This window comes from Pogona vitticeps, chromosome 2, assembly GCF_051106095.1.
Source record: "Pogona vitticeps strain Pit_001003342236 chromosome 2, PviZW2.1, whole genome shotgun sequence".
Classification (NCBI taxonomy): domain Eukaryota; kingdom Metazoa; phylum Chordata; class Lepidosauria; order Squamata; family Agamidae; genus Pogona; species Pogona vitticeps.
Genome location: NC_135784.1, coordinates 194,029,781 through 194,044,500, shown reverse-complemented (window position 1 = coordinate 194,044,500; position 14,720 = coordinate 194,029,781). Strand labels below are relative to the sequence as shown.

The 14,720-nt window shown below is 41.5% G+C and overlaps 1 protein-coding gene across 10 annotated transcripts in view; it reads left to right on the top strand.

The window, feature by feature from the left end:
- Nucleotides 1-14,720, top strand: part of LOC110091475 (rap1 GTPase-activating protein 1) — a 68,757-nt gene that overhangs the window by 25,719 nt on the left and 28,318 nt on the right. For all 10 annotated transcript variants that reach the window (XR_013541313.1, XR_013541312.1, XM_020815621.3 and 7 more), the window contains 10 exons: nt 740-787; nt 4,784-4,822; nt 6,053-6,244; nt 7,269-7,372; nt 7,840-7,918; nt 8,972-9,025; nt 9,126-9,209; nt 9,957-10,057; nt 11,576-11,705; nt 12,259-12,414. Coding sequence is in view for 8 of the 10 variants with exons in the window: in XM_020815621.3 (XP_020671280.3) it covers nt 740-787; nt 4,784-4,822; nt 6,053-6,244; nt 7,269-7,372; nt 7,840-7,918; nt 8,972-9,025; nt 9,126-9,209; nt 9,957-10,057; nt 11,576-11,705; nt 12,259-12,414 (987 nt within the window). In the remaining 2 variants the exon portion in view is untranslated. The remainder of the gene's footprint in view (nt 1-739; nt 788-4,783; nt 4,823-6,052; nt 6,245-7,268; nt 7,373-7,839; nt 7,919-8,971; nt 9,026-9,125; nt 9,210-9,956; nt 10,058-11,575; nt 11,706-12,258; nt 12,415-14,720) is intronic.

Genomic DNA, 14,720 nt, shown 5'->3' with positions numbered 1-14,720 from the left:
CATTAGTGTTTATGTTGAGGTCCTACACCGTATGGATTGACGCCACCATTTGGGTCAGTGGGGCTCCATATAGGAGCAGTTTTCTTTGTGAAGCATCTAAAGGCTCCTTCTGTTGCCTTTCTTAGAGCTGAGCCAGAATCATAAATGATGGAGAACATGAACTCCAGGGTTTCTCCCCCCTTCCTCCGGTCAGTAGTTTTCAGCTTTGGGTCCCCTGGTGTTCTTGGACTACAGTTCCCAGAATTCATGGCCAGCATAGGTAGTGGTGAAGGCTTCTGGGAGTTTTAGTCCAAGAACATCTGGGGACCCCAGGTTGGGAACCACTTCATTATGTTATTTTTTCACAGGCACATTATTTTTGTTATGTTATTACACTAGATGTTTGGGGTTATGTTTGCTTCTAGTTTTCTATATAATTGTTGCTTAGGCCAGTGGTCCCCAACCTTGGGCCTCCATATGTTCTTGGACTACAACTCCCAGAAGCCTACACCACCACCTCTTCTGGCCAGGATTCCTGGGAGTTGAAGTCCAAGAACATCTGGAGGCCCAAGGCTGAGGACCACTGGCTTAGGCTATGTCTGGATGTGGGCTTTATAGCTTTGAGGAACCTGGTCCACCTCTTGTGGACTCTGTAATGGTACCTCAGGGGATTTGGCAGGGAGGGGTTTGGCCTGAGGTGGAGAGAAGAGAACCTTGTGTAGTTTCACCGTCTCTCTTCTTCTTCTTCTTCTTCTTCTAGAGAAGTCGTTTGGATGAGCAAAGATGTTCACTTCCAGCTACACTCAAGGTCAGCTTTGTTTTCCGGTTTTACAGTGGGCTTTCTAATGCTGTGTTGGAATTAAAAACAACAATACAAGAGGCAATCCAAGGGTTTCCAGCATTCTGTCACACTTTAGGGTGAACATTAAACAACCCACATTGAGACTGTGCCAAAGAGTGGAAAACAGGCTTTTTTGTTAATGATTTGGTGCATCAGGAACAGACGGCAGTGATGTATTCAGCTCCCAAATGTGTGGTAGCCTCAAGTGTATCCCTTCACTCTTCTGAGTAGGAAATGTGCAGCAACTTTCCAAATATATTAGTTACAATTAAGGGCACCTGGAAATAGAGGTGTGTAGAGGGAGAGCCAGATGCGGGAGAGAGAAAGCCAGAGAATAAGGAAGAGCTAATGCTAGAAAGGTGTCGTGGTAAAGTTAAAAAAAAAAAAACCAATGGAACACACATTTTTAGAAAAAGTGGCTTATAAGTCATTATTGGTCTCAGAGCACAACTCTGGGGAGATCTGAAGGAAACATCATCATACATTTCTTTCAGCTTCTCCCCTTCTTGGATGCACACCTTACAAATGGTGGGTTTTTCAATGTGGTTACAAAAGCTTAGAGCAATGCCACTGAGAGGTAAGACTCAAGGTAAGACTTGCCTGGACTGTAAGCAAGGTCGCCCAAGGTGGGATGTTCACAGCTGAGGCACCAGACTAAGCTGCAATCCACCCTCTTCAAGAGTAATGGCCTCATCAGCAGAAGAGAATGGATAGTTCCAATGGTAAGGGGACAGAGAAACATCTAGAGGGCAACTACTGAGCAGGATCAAAAGCTGAAGATCACACTGGCAGAGGATCTTTCGCTGACAGTGGCAGTGACACTCAAGCTAAATTTTGTTAGTATTGTGCAGAAGAATGCAATGGTAAACTTGAAAAACTTACGATGAGATAGTCCAAAATGAAAAAAGTGATAGTGCTAGAATATAAGACTCCTAGGTTGAAAAAACACTCGATCTGCTATGGGAGAAGAGTGAAGGACAAGTATGAATAGTGTTGTTGCTAATTATGCGGTTAGATTAAAGCTGAAAAGACATCTAGTGCCTGATGTGTACAGAGGTGAAAGGAAAGTCTGATGCTGCTCAACACATACAATTGGGATGTGGAACATGAGCAATACGAATTAAGGTAAACTGGAAATCCTAAAGCAAGAAATGCGACTCTAAAGCATTGCAGTGCTTGGTGTCAGTAAACTAAAGTGGACTGGAATGCCATATTTTCAGTCAGACAACTATAAAGTGTTTTACTCTGGAAATGATAAATTTGGGAGAGATGGAGTGGCTCTGATACTGAGGCAAGATGCAGCTCAGGCAGTTAGGGGCTGTAATTCAAAGTGTGACCAAATAATATAAATCAGACTTCCGGGAAAACCCAGCAACATAACCATCACTCCAAAAAGAAGAGTAGGCAAAAGGAGGCAAAATGATGAGCACCAATTCAGCTGTTTCTTTCCTGTGCTGTTTCTTTATTTATTGTATTTCTGTCCAACTTTTACGCTACAGTGTGGGCATTAAGGTGGATGATGCACACTATAAAAACAGAATAGACACAGCAGATTTAAAAAAATATACAATCATAAAAACATTAAAACTATCTTAATTTTAAAACAGCTAAAACCATCACAGTAAATACTAAATAGTGTCAGAAACCAGTTTATGACGAGGTGTATTCAGTCCCTTTCAAAAAGCAGCAAGAGAGGGATTTGGTCATGGCTCTGCATTTCACAGTCTGGGAGCAACACAGGAGAAAGCCATCTGCCGCATGCCTATCCAATAGACCTCTGTAGGTGTCGGCATTCTTGGGAGGACCTTTCTTCAGCCTCTTAGTAGCTATGCAACTTCATGGGGAGAGAGGCTCTCTGTTAAGTTGCCCAGCCCCCAAGCTGTTTTAAGGTTTAAAGGTTTAGGGCAGTGCCTTAAACTGGGCCCAGGGAGCAACTGGCAACTTGTCCAGATGTTTCAGTATTGGAGTCATATGATCTCTTGATATCATGTGCCAGTTATCAGCCTAGTTGCCTCTTGTTGCACCAACTAGAGAACCTGGACCCTACTCAAGAGCAAGTGTATACAGAGTGCATTGCAGTACACAAGGTGTGAGATAATGAAGGCATGGATGACTGTAGCCGAGTCAGGTTAACACAAGAAAAGTCATAGCTGTTGCCTTAAGTTGAGTCGTCTTCGTTAAGACTCTTGACACGCTGTCACCTGAGAATGCAGAGACAGTAGAAAATCAAGGAATATGACAGCAAACCTGCTCTATAAGAGGAGCACAACTCTTTTTAGCATAGGTTGTATCCCAGTCGCTGAGTGTGACTTTTAGTAATGTGCTAGTGCAGATTCGCACAGGGCTTCCTAGCTTCCTGCACCAGCTCTCTGATACTTTTCTCATTCTTGCTAATTTTCCAAGTAGGAAAACTCATTGGGTTAGACTGAGCCAGGGATCTTTCCAGACCTTCTCTGGAAATCACACTACTGATTTCCCATCCCACCACCACTAACCAGACCTGACATTGAAATCAGACACAATTAGGATGATACATAGACAGAGTCTTTTTCATGGTTAGATTGCATGGGCAATTCCCTGCCTACCTGCTCTCTGCATGTTCAAGTCCGTTCTGCCCCTCCTGTTTGCCTATGCAGGTGTAGATTTGCGCTAAAGTAGAGGTGAAGAAGTCACTAACTAAATGAATTAGGATGTGTAGATGTTATTGCTTGATTTGTAAAATATAGCTTTCATTCTGATTTTCTTAACCATTTTCCCTCAACCGGTCTAGCTGCGCAGTCTTACTAACTTCTTGGCATCTTTTGTTCATAGCAGTTTATTAAAAAGGAAAAACCTGTCTTGGGTCTTTTTGTAGGAGAAAGATGGGGTAGAAATATTTTAAATATTTTTTGGCCACCTAAAGTAAACTGCTTGTGGTCCTAGAAGAGTGGAGACAAAACGTTATCACGTTTGCCTTTGTTTAAAAAAAGAGATATCTCTCAGAATATACTGGATTGAATAGTATAACAAATTCGTATGAACTTGGGAGGGGCAAGGATAAAGTGATAACATCTATCGCGTGTTGGGGGGAAGAACTCAAGGCTGTTTTTGCAGCACATGGCCCTTCCTTGGGGTGGAGGAGTTCCGTGGAAAACGGAGAACTCCCATTCCTGGAAGGAATGATGCGTTTCTCCCCAACCAACTTCTGCATGGACCACTGGGCCTTCATTTAAAAATTAAAAAAAAAGTTCCCTGCCCTGACTCTAAAATGTAGTTGTTAGACCCATTTCTGTTAAATATCATCAGTTGGGCACATTCATGAAGAAGGTGGTGACAAACCACCTATTGCATTTGCCAATAATGGTATGCTGGAAGGGGCTGCAGATACTGTATTTTAGAATGGAGTAGGTAAAGCGCACCCCTCCAGATGTTGCTCGACTACAACTCCCATCCACCTCTGCTGTCACATCCCAGTGATAGGGAATGCTAGGAGCTGCTATCCCATGACACTTAGGGGAGGGGTACACTTTGCCTATCACTGTTTTACAAGGCAAACGTGAAAAGGGTCTCAAACTACAGAACCGGCTAGTAGTCACAATTATGAAATCCAACAGGGTTCTTTATTAAAGCGAAAAGGGCTCAAACTGGCCATGCACCCACTGTTCTAAGGACTATAGATTGCAGCAGAGAGGAAACTGGACACGAGTACTTCTAGGTTTTCTCATGAATGGAAGCATTATTCCCAGGAGCTGGTTGAAATGGGTTTTTTAAGCATGGTGTAACGGTGGATAAAGTCAGCGGGTGGGGTTGGCCCCCAGTGCTCTTGTTTCCTTTGGCTCAAAAGATCTCCCAAGGGCTTTGGAGAACGCCCAGGTGGCAAATACGTGTGTGATAGGATGCACAGAACCCATACAGTACAATGTGCATCATCTCCACTTCCTCAACCGTGATGCATTTTTGCTAATGACCTCTTTATGCTTTCAGAGAGAAGAGGAGTATATCCCATATCCCAGCATCCATGAGGTGAGCCACAGCAAAGCCAGCCATGGTTTGGTGTTCGGTTCAGAGATATTTGACTAGGAAAAGCTGAGACTGGCTCGGATACACACACATGCACACTCAAGAGTGGGTCAGGTATCAGTTTGAATGGTTGTGTGCTACAGTTGTGGAATACAGTTTAATGTGTCAAAGTGTAGTGTGTTTTTTTCCCTTTACTCAAATCTGCTGCCAGTTGTATGAGATGATTGCAGAGAGGGGACTGATTGAGCTAGAAAATAGAGAATTCAGAAATTATTCTCAGGCGCTGTATGGTTGGGCATGAAACAAAGGGTTTTTAGAAACCCTAAGAAAATGAGGAACTCTTAAACATTCATAGGGAAGGTACCAGATTGGATCTGTTTGCAGAAGACATGGCATTAAAAGGGTGCCTCTGGCGAAAATGCTTTTTATCTGACTCCCTAAAAAATTGATTTTAAAGGTTTTAATTTTGGTCCAGGTGGGTGTATGGCTCGGTTTATTTTACACTCAGAGATTACAGGTCCCAAGTGAAATCTACCGTGTTTTCGCAAAAATAAGACAGGGTTTTATATCAATTTTTGCTCCAAAACAACAACAACAACAACAAAACGCTTTAGGGCTTATATTCAGGAGATGTTTTATTTTTTTCATGTACAACGATCTACATTTATTCAAATACAGTCATGTCATCTTCTGGTTGCTGCGCAATGGTTGAGGGCGGGGTTTCACTTAACTGGGGCTTATTCGGGGGGGATAGGGCTTATATTATGAGCCTGAAAAATCATACTCGGGCTTATTTTCAGGTTAGGTCTTATTTTCGGGGAAACAGGGTAGTGGTCAAGATCTTGTTAGGTTTATAGGCCAGCATGATGCAAAAAGAAAAAAGAAAGAAAGAAAGAAAGAAAGAAAGAAAGAAAGAAAGAAAGAAAGAAAGAAAGAAAGAAAGAAAGAAAGAAAGAAAAGAAAAGATGCAGGACACAAGTGAGAATGCCTGAACTTGATTTCTGAACTTGAGGCAGTTCCCTCCCCCCGCCAGAAGTCATGCCATTGAGGCATTTAGGTATTAGGCTTGCAGGTCAAGTATAACCAACAGGCTTTGGACCAGTGATGGAGATTAGTTTATGTATTTGTTTGTTTGTTTGTACTTATATTCTGCCCATTTAGTGTTCAAGCAATGCAGTTCTGCCTTGACTCCCTATGTTTGCCTGCTCCCAGACTTTCTTTCTTTTTCCAAAGGTGTTACGGAGAGGGTGGCCTTACCCCCTCATTATCTTACCCCAATTTGGGGGCTACTGGATTGAGGGGACCTCTCACAGCCTTCCTGTCTCCAGCTCAGAACCGTACGAGCTGCCCTCTCCTTGCAGCGGTAAAGTGAAGCTGGAGTGTGACCCAACAGCCAGGCTATACCGCAAACACTTCCTGGGAAAGGTGGGAGAACTGAGGTTCTATTAACCCCTTTGTGGTACCCCAAATATTCCCCTTCTGTGCTTCAATTTGTACATGATGTGCAGGAACTCAGACTAATAAGCAAGTGACACTTAGTGGTGCAAACTGCATTTATGGTGTTTAATAAAATATAGATTCCATATGTTTTAGAAGTGGCACAGCTTAGAAGTCAACCCTGTTGTCTAATTACACTGCTGTGTCGATGTAGGCAGATAAGGTGCTCTTGTGCTACTGGATTAGCTGTCCATGCACACCAAGCCCAGGAGGATAGGAGAAAACACGCAATAAAAATACATATGTGATTAAGAATTTGTATTTATTTGATTGCATTTATTGAAATATTTCTAAGCCTTCCTAAATCAACCAATCTCATTGTGGGTTACCTCCAATAAAATTACAGCCGAAGACGTAAAACAATTGAATACTTTAAAATAATTCATAGATTCTGAATGCTTTGAAGCACAATAATAATGATTTGAGACCAAGCTATAATTTTTTTATTGCCAAATGTTTGGGTAAGCAGCTGGGTTTTAATTTGGCACCAAAAGAGGGGTTGTCTTGGCCCCAGTCAGGCGTCTCAGGGAAGGGCCAATACATGCCCTGCAGTATCTCTGGGGATGGTAGATACACTCCCTCCCTGTCTCCTTAGAAACTCCAGGAATGCCCACAAATCGGGACCTCGGCCACAACACCATTCACAGGCTGCTCACTAGTGGAGCATGCTAGTGTCACAGCCACAAGAATATGACTCCAGAATACGTTCTTGTATCACAACATGTATGGCAATGCCTAATGCCCCCAATCTCAGTTTAGCCTACGAAGGTTTCTCATGTTCACAAGAGACTCTGTTTAACTCAAGGTGGTCCAGAATTCAGAGGAACCGGGGGGGGGGGGGTGTTGGCAGTAAAGCCAGCTGCCTCAAGGCAACGGTGAAAGTAGGAGATTTTCCTTTTATTTCTTCCCGGGTATGGTGACATAAATAACTATTCTAACCTTTTGTTTTTAGGAGCATCAGAATTTTTATGCCAGTGACACAACTTTGAGCTACTTGGTCCTTTCTGTGAAGTATGAACAAGTAGAAGGGCAAGATAACCTCCGTCTGTTGCTGAGGTAAAATGATCCCTTTGGCGCAAACTTCATTTGGGTTCATGAACAAGAAACATGCCCTTGGCATCTGTAGAGAAACTGTCAGTGCCCACTTGCAAAGACTGTGCCGGCCATGTCATGCCACTTGCCAATCTGATATGGAGGCTTGCAGGCTTTATTTGGTCATCCTTGTTAAAAAATTTGCTGCTTTTTAGAGTTACTTCAGGATATTATTACGTGGATGGAGTGGGGTTTTCACCAAAAAAGCTTGCAGTTCAATGTTTCAGTGGTCCAGGAAGGGTATCGCCCTCCTCTCACATTGGTGTAATCTTAAGGACCACACAGACTTTTTCTAGTTCTTGCAGGATACCTGTACCTCCAGGAGAATTGATTTTGGAAAACGGGATGGGGTGGCCCACAGGAACACCATCACCCCCCCCCCCGGCTTCCCTTTAGCATTTGTCCACTTTTTTCTTGTTGGTTTGTATCAGGACTCGAACGGGTACAAAGCATGACTTGATCCCCATTTCCTGCCTGAATGAGTTTCCAAATGCTGTCCAAATGGCAAAGGTACGTTCCAGACTCAGTACTTTTTTATTCCCTTGTTTTCCCCTCTCCTCGCTTGTAATCCATTGACGAATGGTCCAATTTGCTTTCTTTCTCTTTCTCTCTGTATTCTGCCTGAGGGGGTAGAAAGCTAAACTGAACCCACTAAAATGTTGAGAGAGAGAGAGAGAGAGAGAGTTTTTAGCCACCTAGTGGTGGTAACAGAAAAGTTGTGTTTTTCTTCAAAATTACTGCCAGACTGTCCAAGTAGACTGTGAAGTAGTGATGGTGGAGGCCAGGGAGCAAGGTTTTGTTTGAAGGTAAGGTACGGGGGGCAAAGGCGTGTATAGGTTTTAATATTAATAGAATTTGACACTGCAATGACAATTGCGTTGGGAAGCTTCAGCAGAGCTTTGGAAAGGTACGATGGGCCTATGTGGTTGGTACTTTGTGTGTGTTGTCTGTTTCATGTGGGGACTGAAATAAATTATTTTGGAGTTCATGCTTCATTAGCATTATTGTTTCACTCTCGTTCCTTATCTCTTTGTATCTCAGTTTTGTTTTAGCAGAACATCAGTTTGGGATGTGATGGGTGATGGAGTCAATAATTAGGACATTTGCCGTTGGTTGTAGAGGTGCTTTTTCTTATCAGCTAATTTGTTCATTAAATTCTAGTGTGCATGTACTTTAGAATTCATCCTTTTAAGCTCACAATAAATGTGTAGGGTTCAATTTTAAATCGCTCACGTCCAGCATCGTGTGGCAATTTGGCCATCCATAACTGTAAACCTGGATTTAAAACCGAATTTTTAAACTTACGTAGTAAATTTTGAATGGATGAGTACCACCAGCCTGTTAAAGTAATAAGGGAAGAAGTAAGCAGACAGAAATGGGTGACTTCGTATCTCGTTACTTTAACAGTCATGTAGAACTATTTCCGCCTTCATTTGTGAGGGTAATATGAACTCACCAAATGTCGAATGACTCGCCTCAGAAGTAGTGGCATTTTCCTTTCTGTTAGAAAGGCAGTTTCCTGCACTGGAAGTGGTAACTGCCTTCTATCCTTTCTCCCCGCAGCTGCTCTGTGAGGAGGTGAATGTTGACCGCTTCTTTCCTGTGCTGTATCCCAAGGTAGGCTGACCACAGGGGCCACGTATGCACCACAGGTCCTTGCTCCAATAGCAGCTTTCTCTTGACTCTAATTCCGGCTGTTTCACCCACCTCTTCTTAGGCTTCCCAACTCATAGCTGCATTTGATGAACATGTCATCAGCAATAACTTCAAATTTGGAGTCATCTACCAGAAAACTGGGCAGGTAAAATAATTTTCACATGCACACTTAATGTTGTCTTCATCAAACGCCAGTGCACAGAAATGCTGTTGAGTTCTGCAATGTTTTCTTTACAGAATGGAATGGTTAAGTTGTTTGTTTGGCAGATGTGTACATGGAAAATGAGATAATGGGTTTATTTGGAGGCTTGTCTGTTCATGTTCTCTCTCCTTTTAATGAATGGATGTAAATTGTTTTGTAATTTAATGTCTGTTCAATACATTACAGCATGTTGTGGCATTAAGTCTTGGGGGGTGGGGCAATGGGAGGAAACCAAAGATGTACTCCACTAACAAACAAGTTTTTTGTGGAAGCACTTTGCATTGTGACAACTTCATTTTTTCCCATCCATTCTTGACTTGAGTCTTGTTCCTGAGTGGTCAAGATTTGCAGCCCTCCCCCCCGAAATGAGTCAAGAAGCATTGTCGAGAAGGGCTAACATGAATAGTGGAATGAATTTTGGAGCCATCCCTTTCTAATATCTCTTCTGGACCTGTTGTGTATATCCTCATGCAGTTTACGTTCTGGGGAGCAAAGCTGAGATCTATTATAGAAGAGTGAAAGGCAACCCTTTCTTCTGTGCTGGTTTAAAATAAAGCAGTGGGAGATTAAAGTGTACACTTGTCTGCAAAAAGTAGTTGGAGTTTGTGTCTTGTCTTACACTCTTCACTTGACCCCATGTTGGTCAGGAAGTGAATAATGGAGCACCTTCTGTTGCTTCTCATTTTCTAGACCACAGAGGAAGAAGTCTTCAGTAACACTGAGGAGAGTTTGGGCTTCTTAGAGTTCTTGGAACTTCTTGGAGACAGGATCCAACTGCAGGATTTCCGTGGGTAAGTACCTTCATTTTAAAAACATCTCCTGCTGGGTAATATGTACTACATTGCTCTCAAGGTGCAGAATGTCCTATATCATTTGAATGCCTGAACTTGGGGAATGGCTCAAAGTATCTGTTTGCTCAGAGAATAAAACAATTTCACATCCAGTCCTTCATTGACTGAGGTTTTGCCTAAGGAAGAGGTCCTGAGTGAGGCAGAAACTTGGGCAAATACTTAGAGGCAGGCTCTGCAGCCAGATACCTAAACCACTGAGCAGTTCTCTCCCATAACATCTCTGTACTTCCAAAGTCCAGAATTCAGATGGCTATTGTCTCCAAAAACCTTTCTTCTTAAGTCCAGCATATAAAGAACCCAACACTGGAAAGAGATAAAACTTCAGAACTCTGAAATACAGTAATAATACACAATGCTCTCCTATAAAGAGTGTGTCCTTTCATTCTCCAAACACACAGAAACTGAAATCTGTTACTCAAATAAATATGATGAGGGCCCACATTTCTGTTTGCTAGGGAACAGCAGACTCGTGTGTCTTCAATTCTGTTTCCAAACTGAAAGCATTGGCCTTTCATTAGGATTCCCTGCCTACTGAGCTAAACCAGTTCTTTCATAGCATGTTTGGGGCTGTGTGTGATAGAGGACCTTCTTAGTGTTGGTATTAGGTTCTGGCCCTCCTAACCAAGGGAGGTTACACTAGCAGACAAATACATTTTTATTACAGCACACTCTCACTAATTAACTGGATAGGTTTTTAAATGGATATATGCTCTCCCCCCTTTTAATGAATGGGTGTAAATTGTTTTGTAATTTCATATAATTGTTGATCTAATTGAATATTATGACAGTTTCTTGCATGCTTTTATACATACTTGTTTTTCTCTGTGTCTGCTTTAATTTTGTTCTGAGTGGTCTTAGGCCCCAGTTTGTGGGAAAGGTGATGTCTGAATCAGTAGATCAATTAAATAAATACACATCAAGGGCTTCTTTTACGAAATGTGAATTGGGTCTCTAATTGTACTGAGTGTAGAAAACACTGAAATCTTTTATATTTATTAATTCAGAGAGTATAAAATATTTAAAGCTTTTCTTTTTGGGAAAATATTCAAGAGTATTTAGAACTAGAGGCTCAAATCCTCTTGCTTAGTGTGGTAAGTTGCACTAAAGGAGGGCCACTGAATTATTGGGGATTTGTTGAATTGACTCTTTCATAAATTCTGTTGATTCAAATGGGCCTGTCCTAGTTGTGACTTCTTACACCAAGCAAGAGGATTTCAGCCAATGGAAAAGAAACCAAATAAATGGGGATTCCAATTGCTGTATGAACAAAGTTTGAAAAATGTCCCTACTGGTCCATTCATCCCTTGGAGAAAAAGTGACCAAAACTACTACATTCTTTCATAGCTTAGCTTATATTTCTGTATTATTGAAATTTCTACTTTTGCGGCTTCTTTTTCTTCTTTCCTTTGCTCCATTGGTTACTGTCTTTTTCTCCCTTTTCTCTGCTGATCCGTTCAGATTCCGAGGTGGCTTGGATGTTACAAGAGGTCAAACGGGGACTGAGTCTGTCTACACAAACTTCAGGGGCAAGGAGATTATGTTTCATGTCTCTACAATGTTGCCCTTCACAGAGGGAGATGCCCAACAGGTACTTACAGGGGACACCGTGAATGCATTTGAGTGGTAAAATTCTGGCTTAATAGAACAAGATCTGCAGAAACTTTGAGTATCTACCTGGACCCCCTTTATCCTGCTCTGCTCCTCTCCTCATGTGAATAAATAGACAGACAGAACAAGAATCCACTGTTAACTGTGGTATTTCATTCCCCCTAGACTGTGGTGACATATGTTAATGGTTTCCAAACAGACTGGCATTCAGAAGTCAACTTTTCCTACCCTAGTTTGGTGGAAAGCAAATAATAATCATTCCGGCTTCATATGTAAGATAACTGATAACTGTGGCTCCCTGATTTGTTTACTCCTCATGAAAAGGGTGAAGCAAAGCAGGATGCAAGGAGCTTGTCTTTGCTTTCTTGTTTTTCCTCACTGCCTTCAGTAGTATTTTGCCTGAGGAAAAGATTTGCAGATCTCTAGAGCTAGTGCCCCTCTTTGTGCTCTTTGGTTTGGCCTCATAATACATGTGGTCCAAACACTTGGGTTGAATTCCTTTCTTACATGTTCCATTGTATGTTCCCTTTTAGCTTCAGCGGAAGCGCCACATTGGAAATGATATTGTGGCCATTGTCTTCCAAGATGAAAATACTCCTTTTGTTCCTGACATGATTGCGTCCAACTTCCTACATGCCTATGTCGTAGTGCAGCTCCATCATGGCGCCCTCGGAGAGACTCTTTACAAGGTAAACATGGTCAGCCAGCTTGCGCTCACTTTAGAAACCATAGAAGGTCTCTTGCTATGGCACCTGCTATCTCTCTTAGTCCACTTTTTATGGTTGGTTACATAGCATTTACTGTCTATAGTGGAGTTAGCTTTTGGAGTGGTGATTCATGGAGAATTACTAATTACCCCTTCGTCCATAGTTCTTTCATTCTAGGAGGAGATGAACAGGTGTCAGGCTGAAATTTTTCTCTTGTTTCTTTTCTTGAAATATGGAGAAATGAGCTTTTGATCCTTTCTCACTCCGTTGTTCTGTGCTTTTTGCTGGAAAGGGCTGGCCCTGAGTACAACGGCCTTATGTACTCATAGGCCACATGGGAGTACAAAGTGTGTCTGGATGTTTTGGCAGCAACACCATAGTAGTGATGAGCAAACACCAAAGTAATGCAGAAGGCAATTGGTCTCTTAGTTGACCTTCAGTGCCCCATAAGTGTCCAGGACAAGTACTGAAAGAAGCAACAAAAGGGACATGTAAGGATGCACTGCGATGTAATGCTGGACTAATCTGCTGGGTTTTTTCCATCCTCAAATGTTAATGTTTTATATCAGAATGGTCAATATGACCAGATAGGCGGGGTATAAATGGAATGAATGAATGAATGAATGAATAAATAAATAAATAAATAAATAAATAAATATTAATCCAGAATAAATGTAACTGCTGTATTAGCTACTCAGATTTAGCAAATCCTTATATGTACCTTATTAAGAAGTTATTAGTCAGCCAGGAAAAAAGTGCAAAAGTATTGGAAGTAAGCTGAAAAAAAGAAGTGAGAAAAGGAAAAGCAAACCTTCATACTGGAATAAAACAGTTAACGTTTCTCTAGAATCAGAATTACATAGCTGAATCAGACTTAAACACCCTGAATTTTTATACATTCTGATTTATTTGCCGATTTGCAGACTTAGGAGACTCTCACCAAAAGACAAGTCATTTACCCATGAAAAGATGATGTGTACACTGAACAGTTCATCAAATTATGTGTATCTCCTGTCTTGCAAGAAAAAGAGAAGGATGAATGACTCAGTTGGTCACCTCTTTTTAATTTGCCACATGGAAACGGACTAACCCCTTTGTCTATATTTACCCGTGCTTCACAGAGCAATGGAGAGGGAACCCTATTGATGGAAGTGAAATTCACAGTGAAATGGAGGTCCTGGTTCTAACTCACTGTTCTGGAATCCATTTGTATTGAATATTTTTGCTGGTAACTTCTGGGATGGCAATACAAATGCAGTAGCTGGCAACACTGAGCAGTAAAATTTGCTTGATCAAAGAGTGTCACGGAGCATATCAGAAAAATGAATACATGCACGGCGGAGACAACAAGAGCTGTAATGTAATACCTTCAAGGCTGTGAAATGCCATAGACTGCACAGGGATGGGAAGGGTATGCTTAACGAGGAGATCAAAGGGCCCTGGGACAAGCTGAAGTGCTGTTAACACGGGGAAATAGCTGATGTTAAATTGTAGATCATGCTTGAAAATATTGATGGAAACTCATTTCATGGTTTCTAGCATAGCTAGTGGTTAGGTCTTGTCAAAATTGTGTTGGAGCATAAAAATCAGCATTCTAAACAAATGCCCAGGACTTGTCTTGAAGAGAGACACAGGGACTTAATAGTGTATGTGTGCGCGCTCGCAGATGTATATGCCTGTGTGATAGAGAACACCATGCTTTCTGAAGAGTTACCCATTTCAGAGTATCATGTGTATAGGCAGGAAGGTACAGTAGCATCCCTGACATAAGGGACAAAGTACATTTGTCAGAGGCAATGAAAAATAGTGTTGCTGATCAGATTTACAGGTTCAAAATATATGTAAGAGTCTAGTTCACACACACAGAGGGAGTGATGTGAACAGAATTGTTGAAAAATATTGGTGGACAGGTTGTGTCTTCAGCTGTAGGATGAAGAAAGGCAGAAAAATGTATCCTGCAAATTCAAGCTAATGCATTTAACTATTGACAGCTAATGTAATCATTAGCTCATGGAATTCATGATTTTGCAAAGAACAAGGCTAGAAGAGTAAAGTTTTAAAATCATTTGGTCCATTTATACAATATTTGCAAATATGTTCATTCATTAGAGTAAAAAAAATGTAAAATTGTACCTTTATTTGCTGCTGTTACTTGCCATGAAGGTGCTTCTGGCTTATGGCAACCCAATGAATTAATGACCTGAAAAAAAAAAAATCCTGCAAATTAAAGGATGTGGCTTTCTTCTTTGAGTCAGTCCATCCCTTGTTTGGTCTTCTTTTTTGATTGA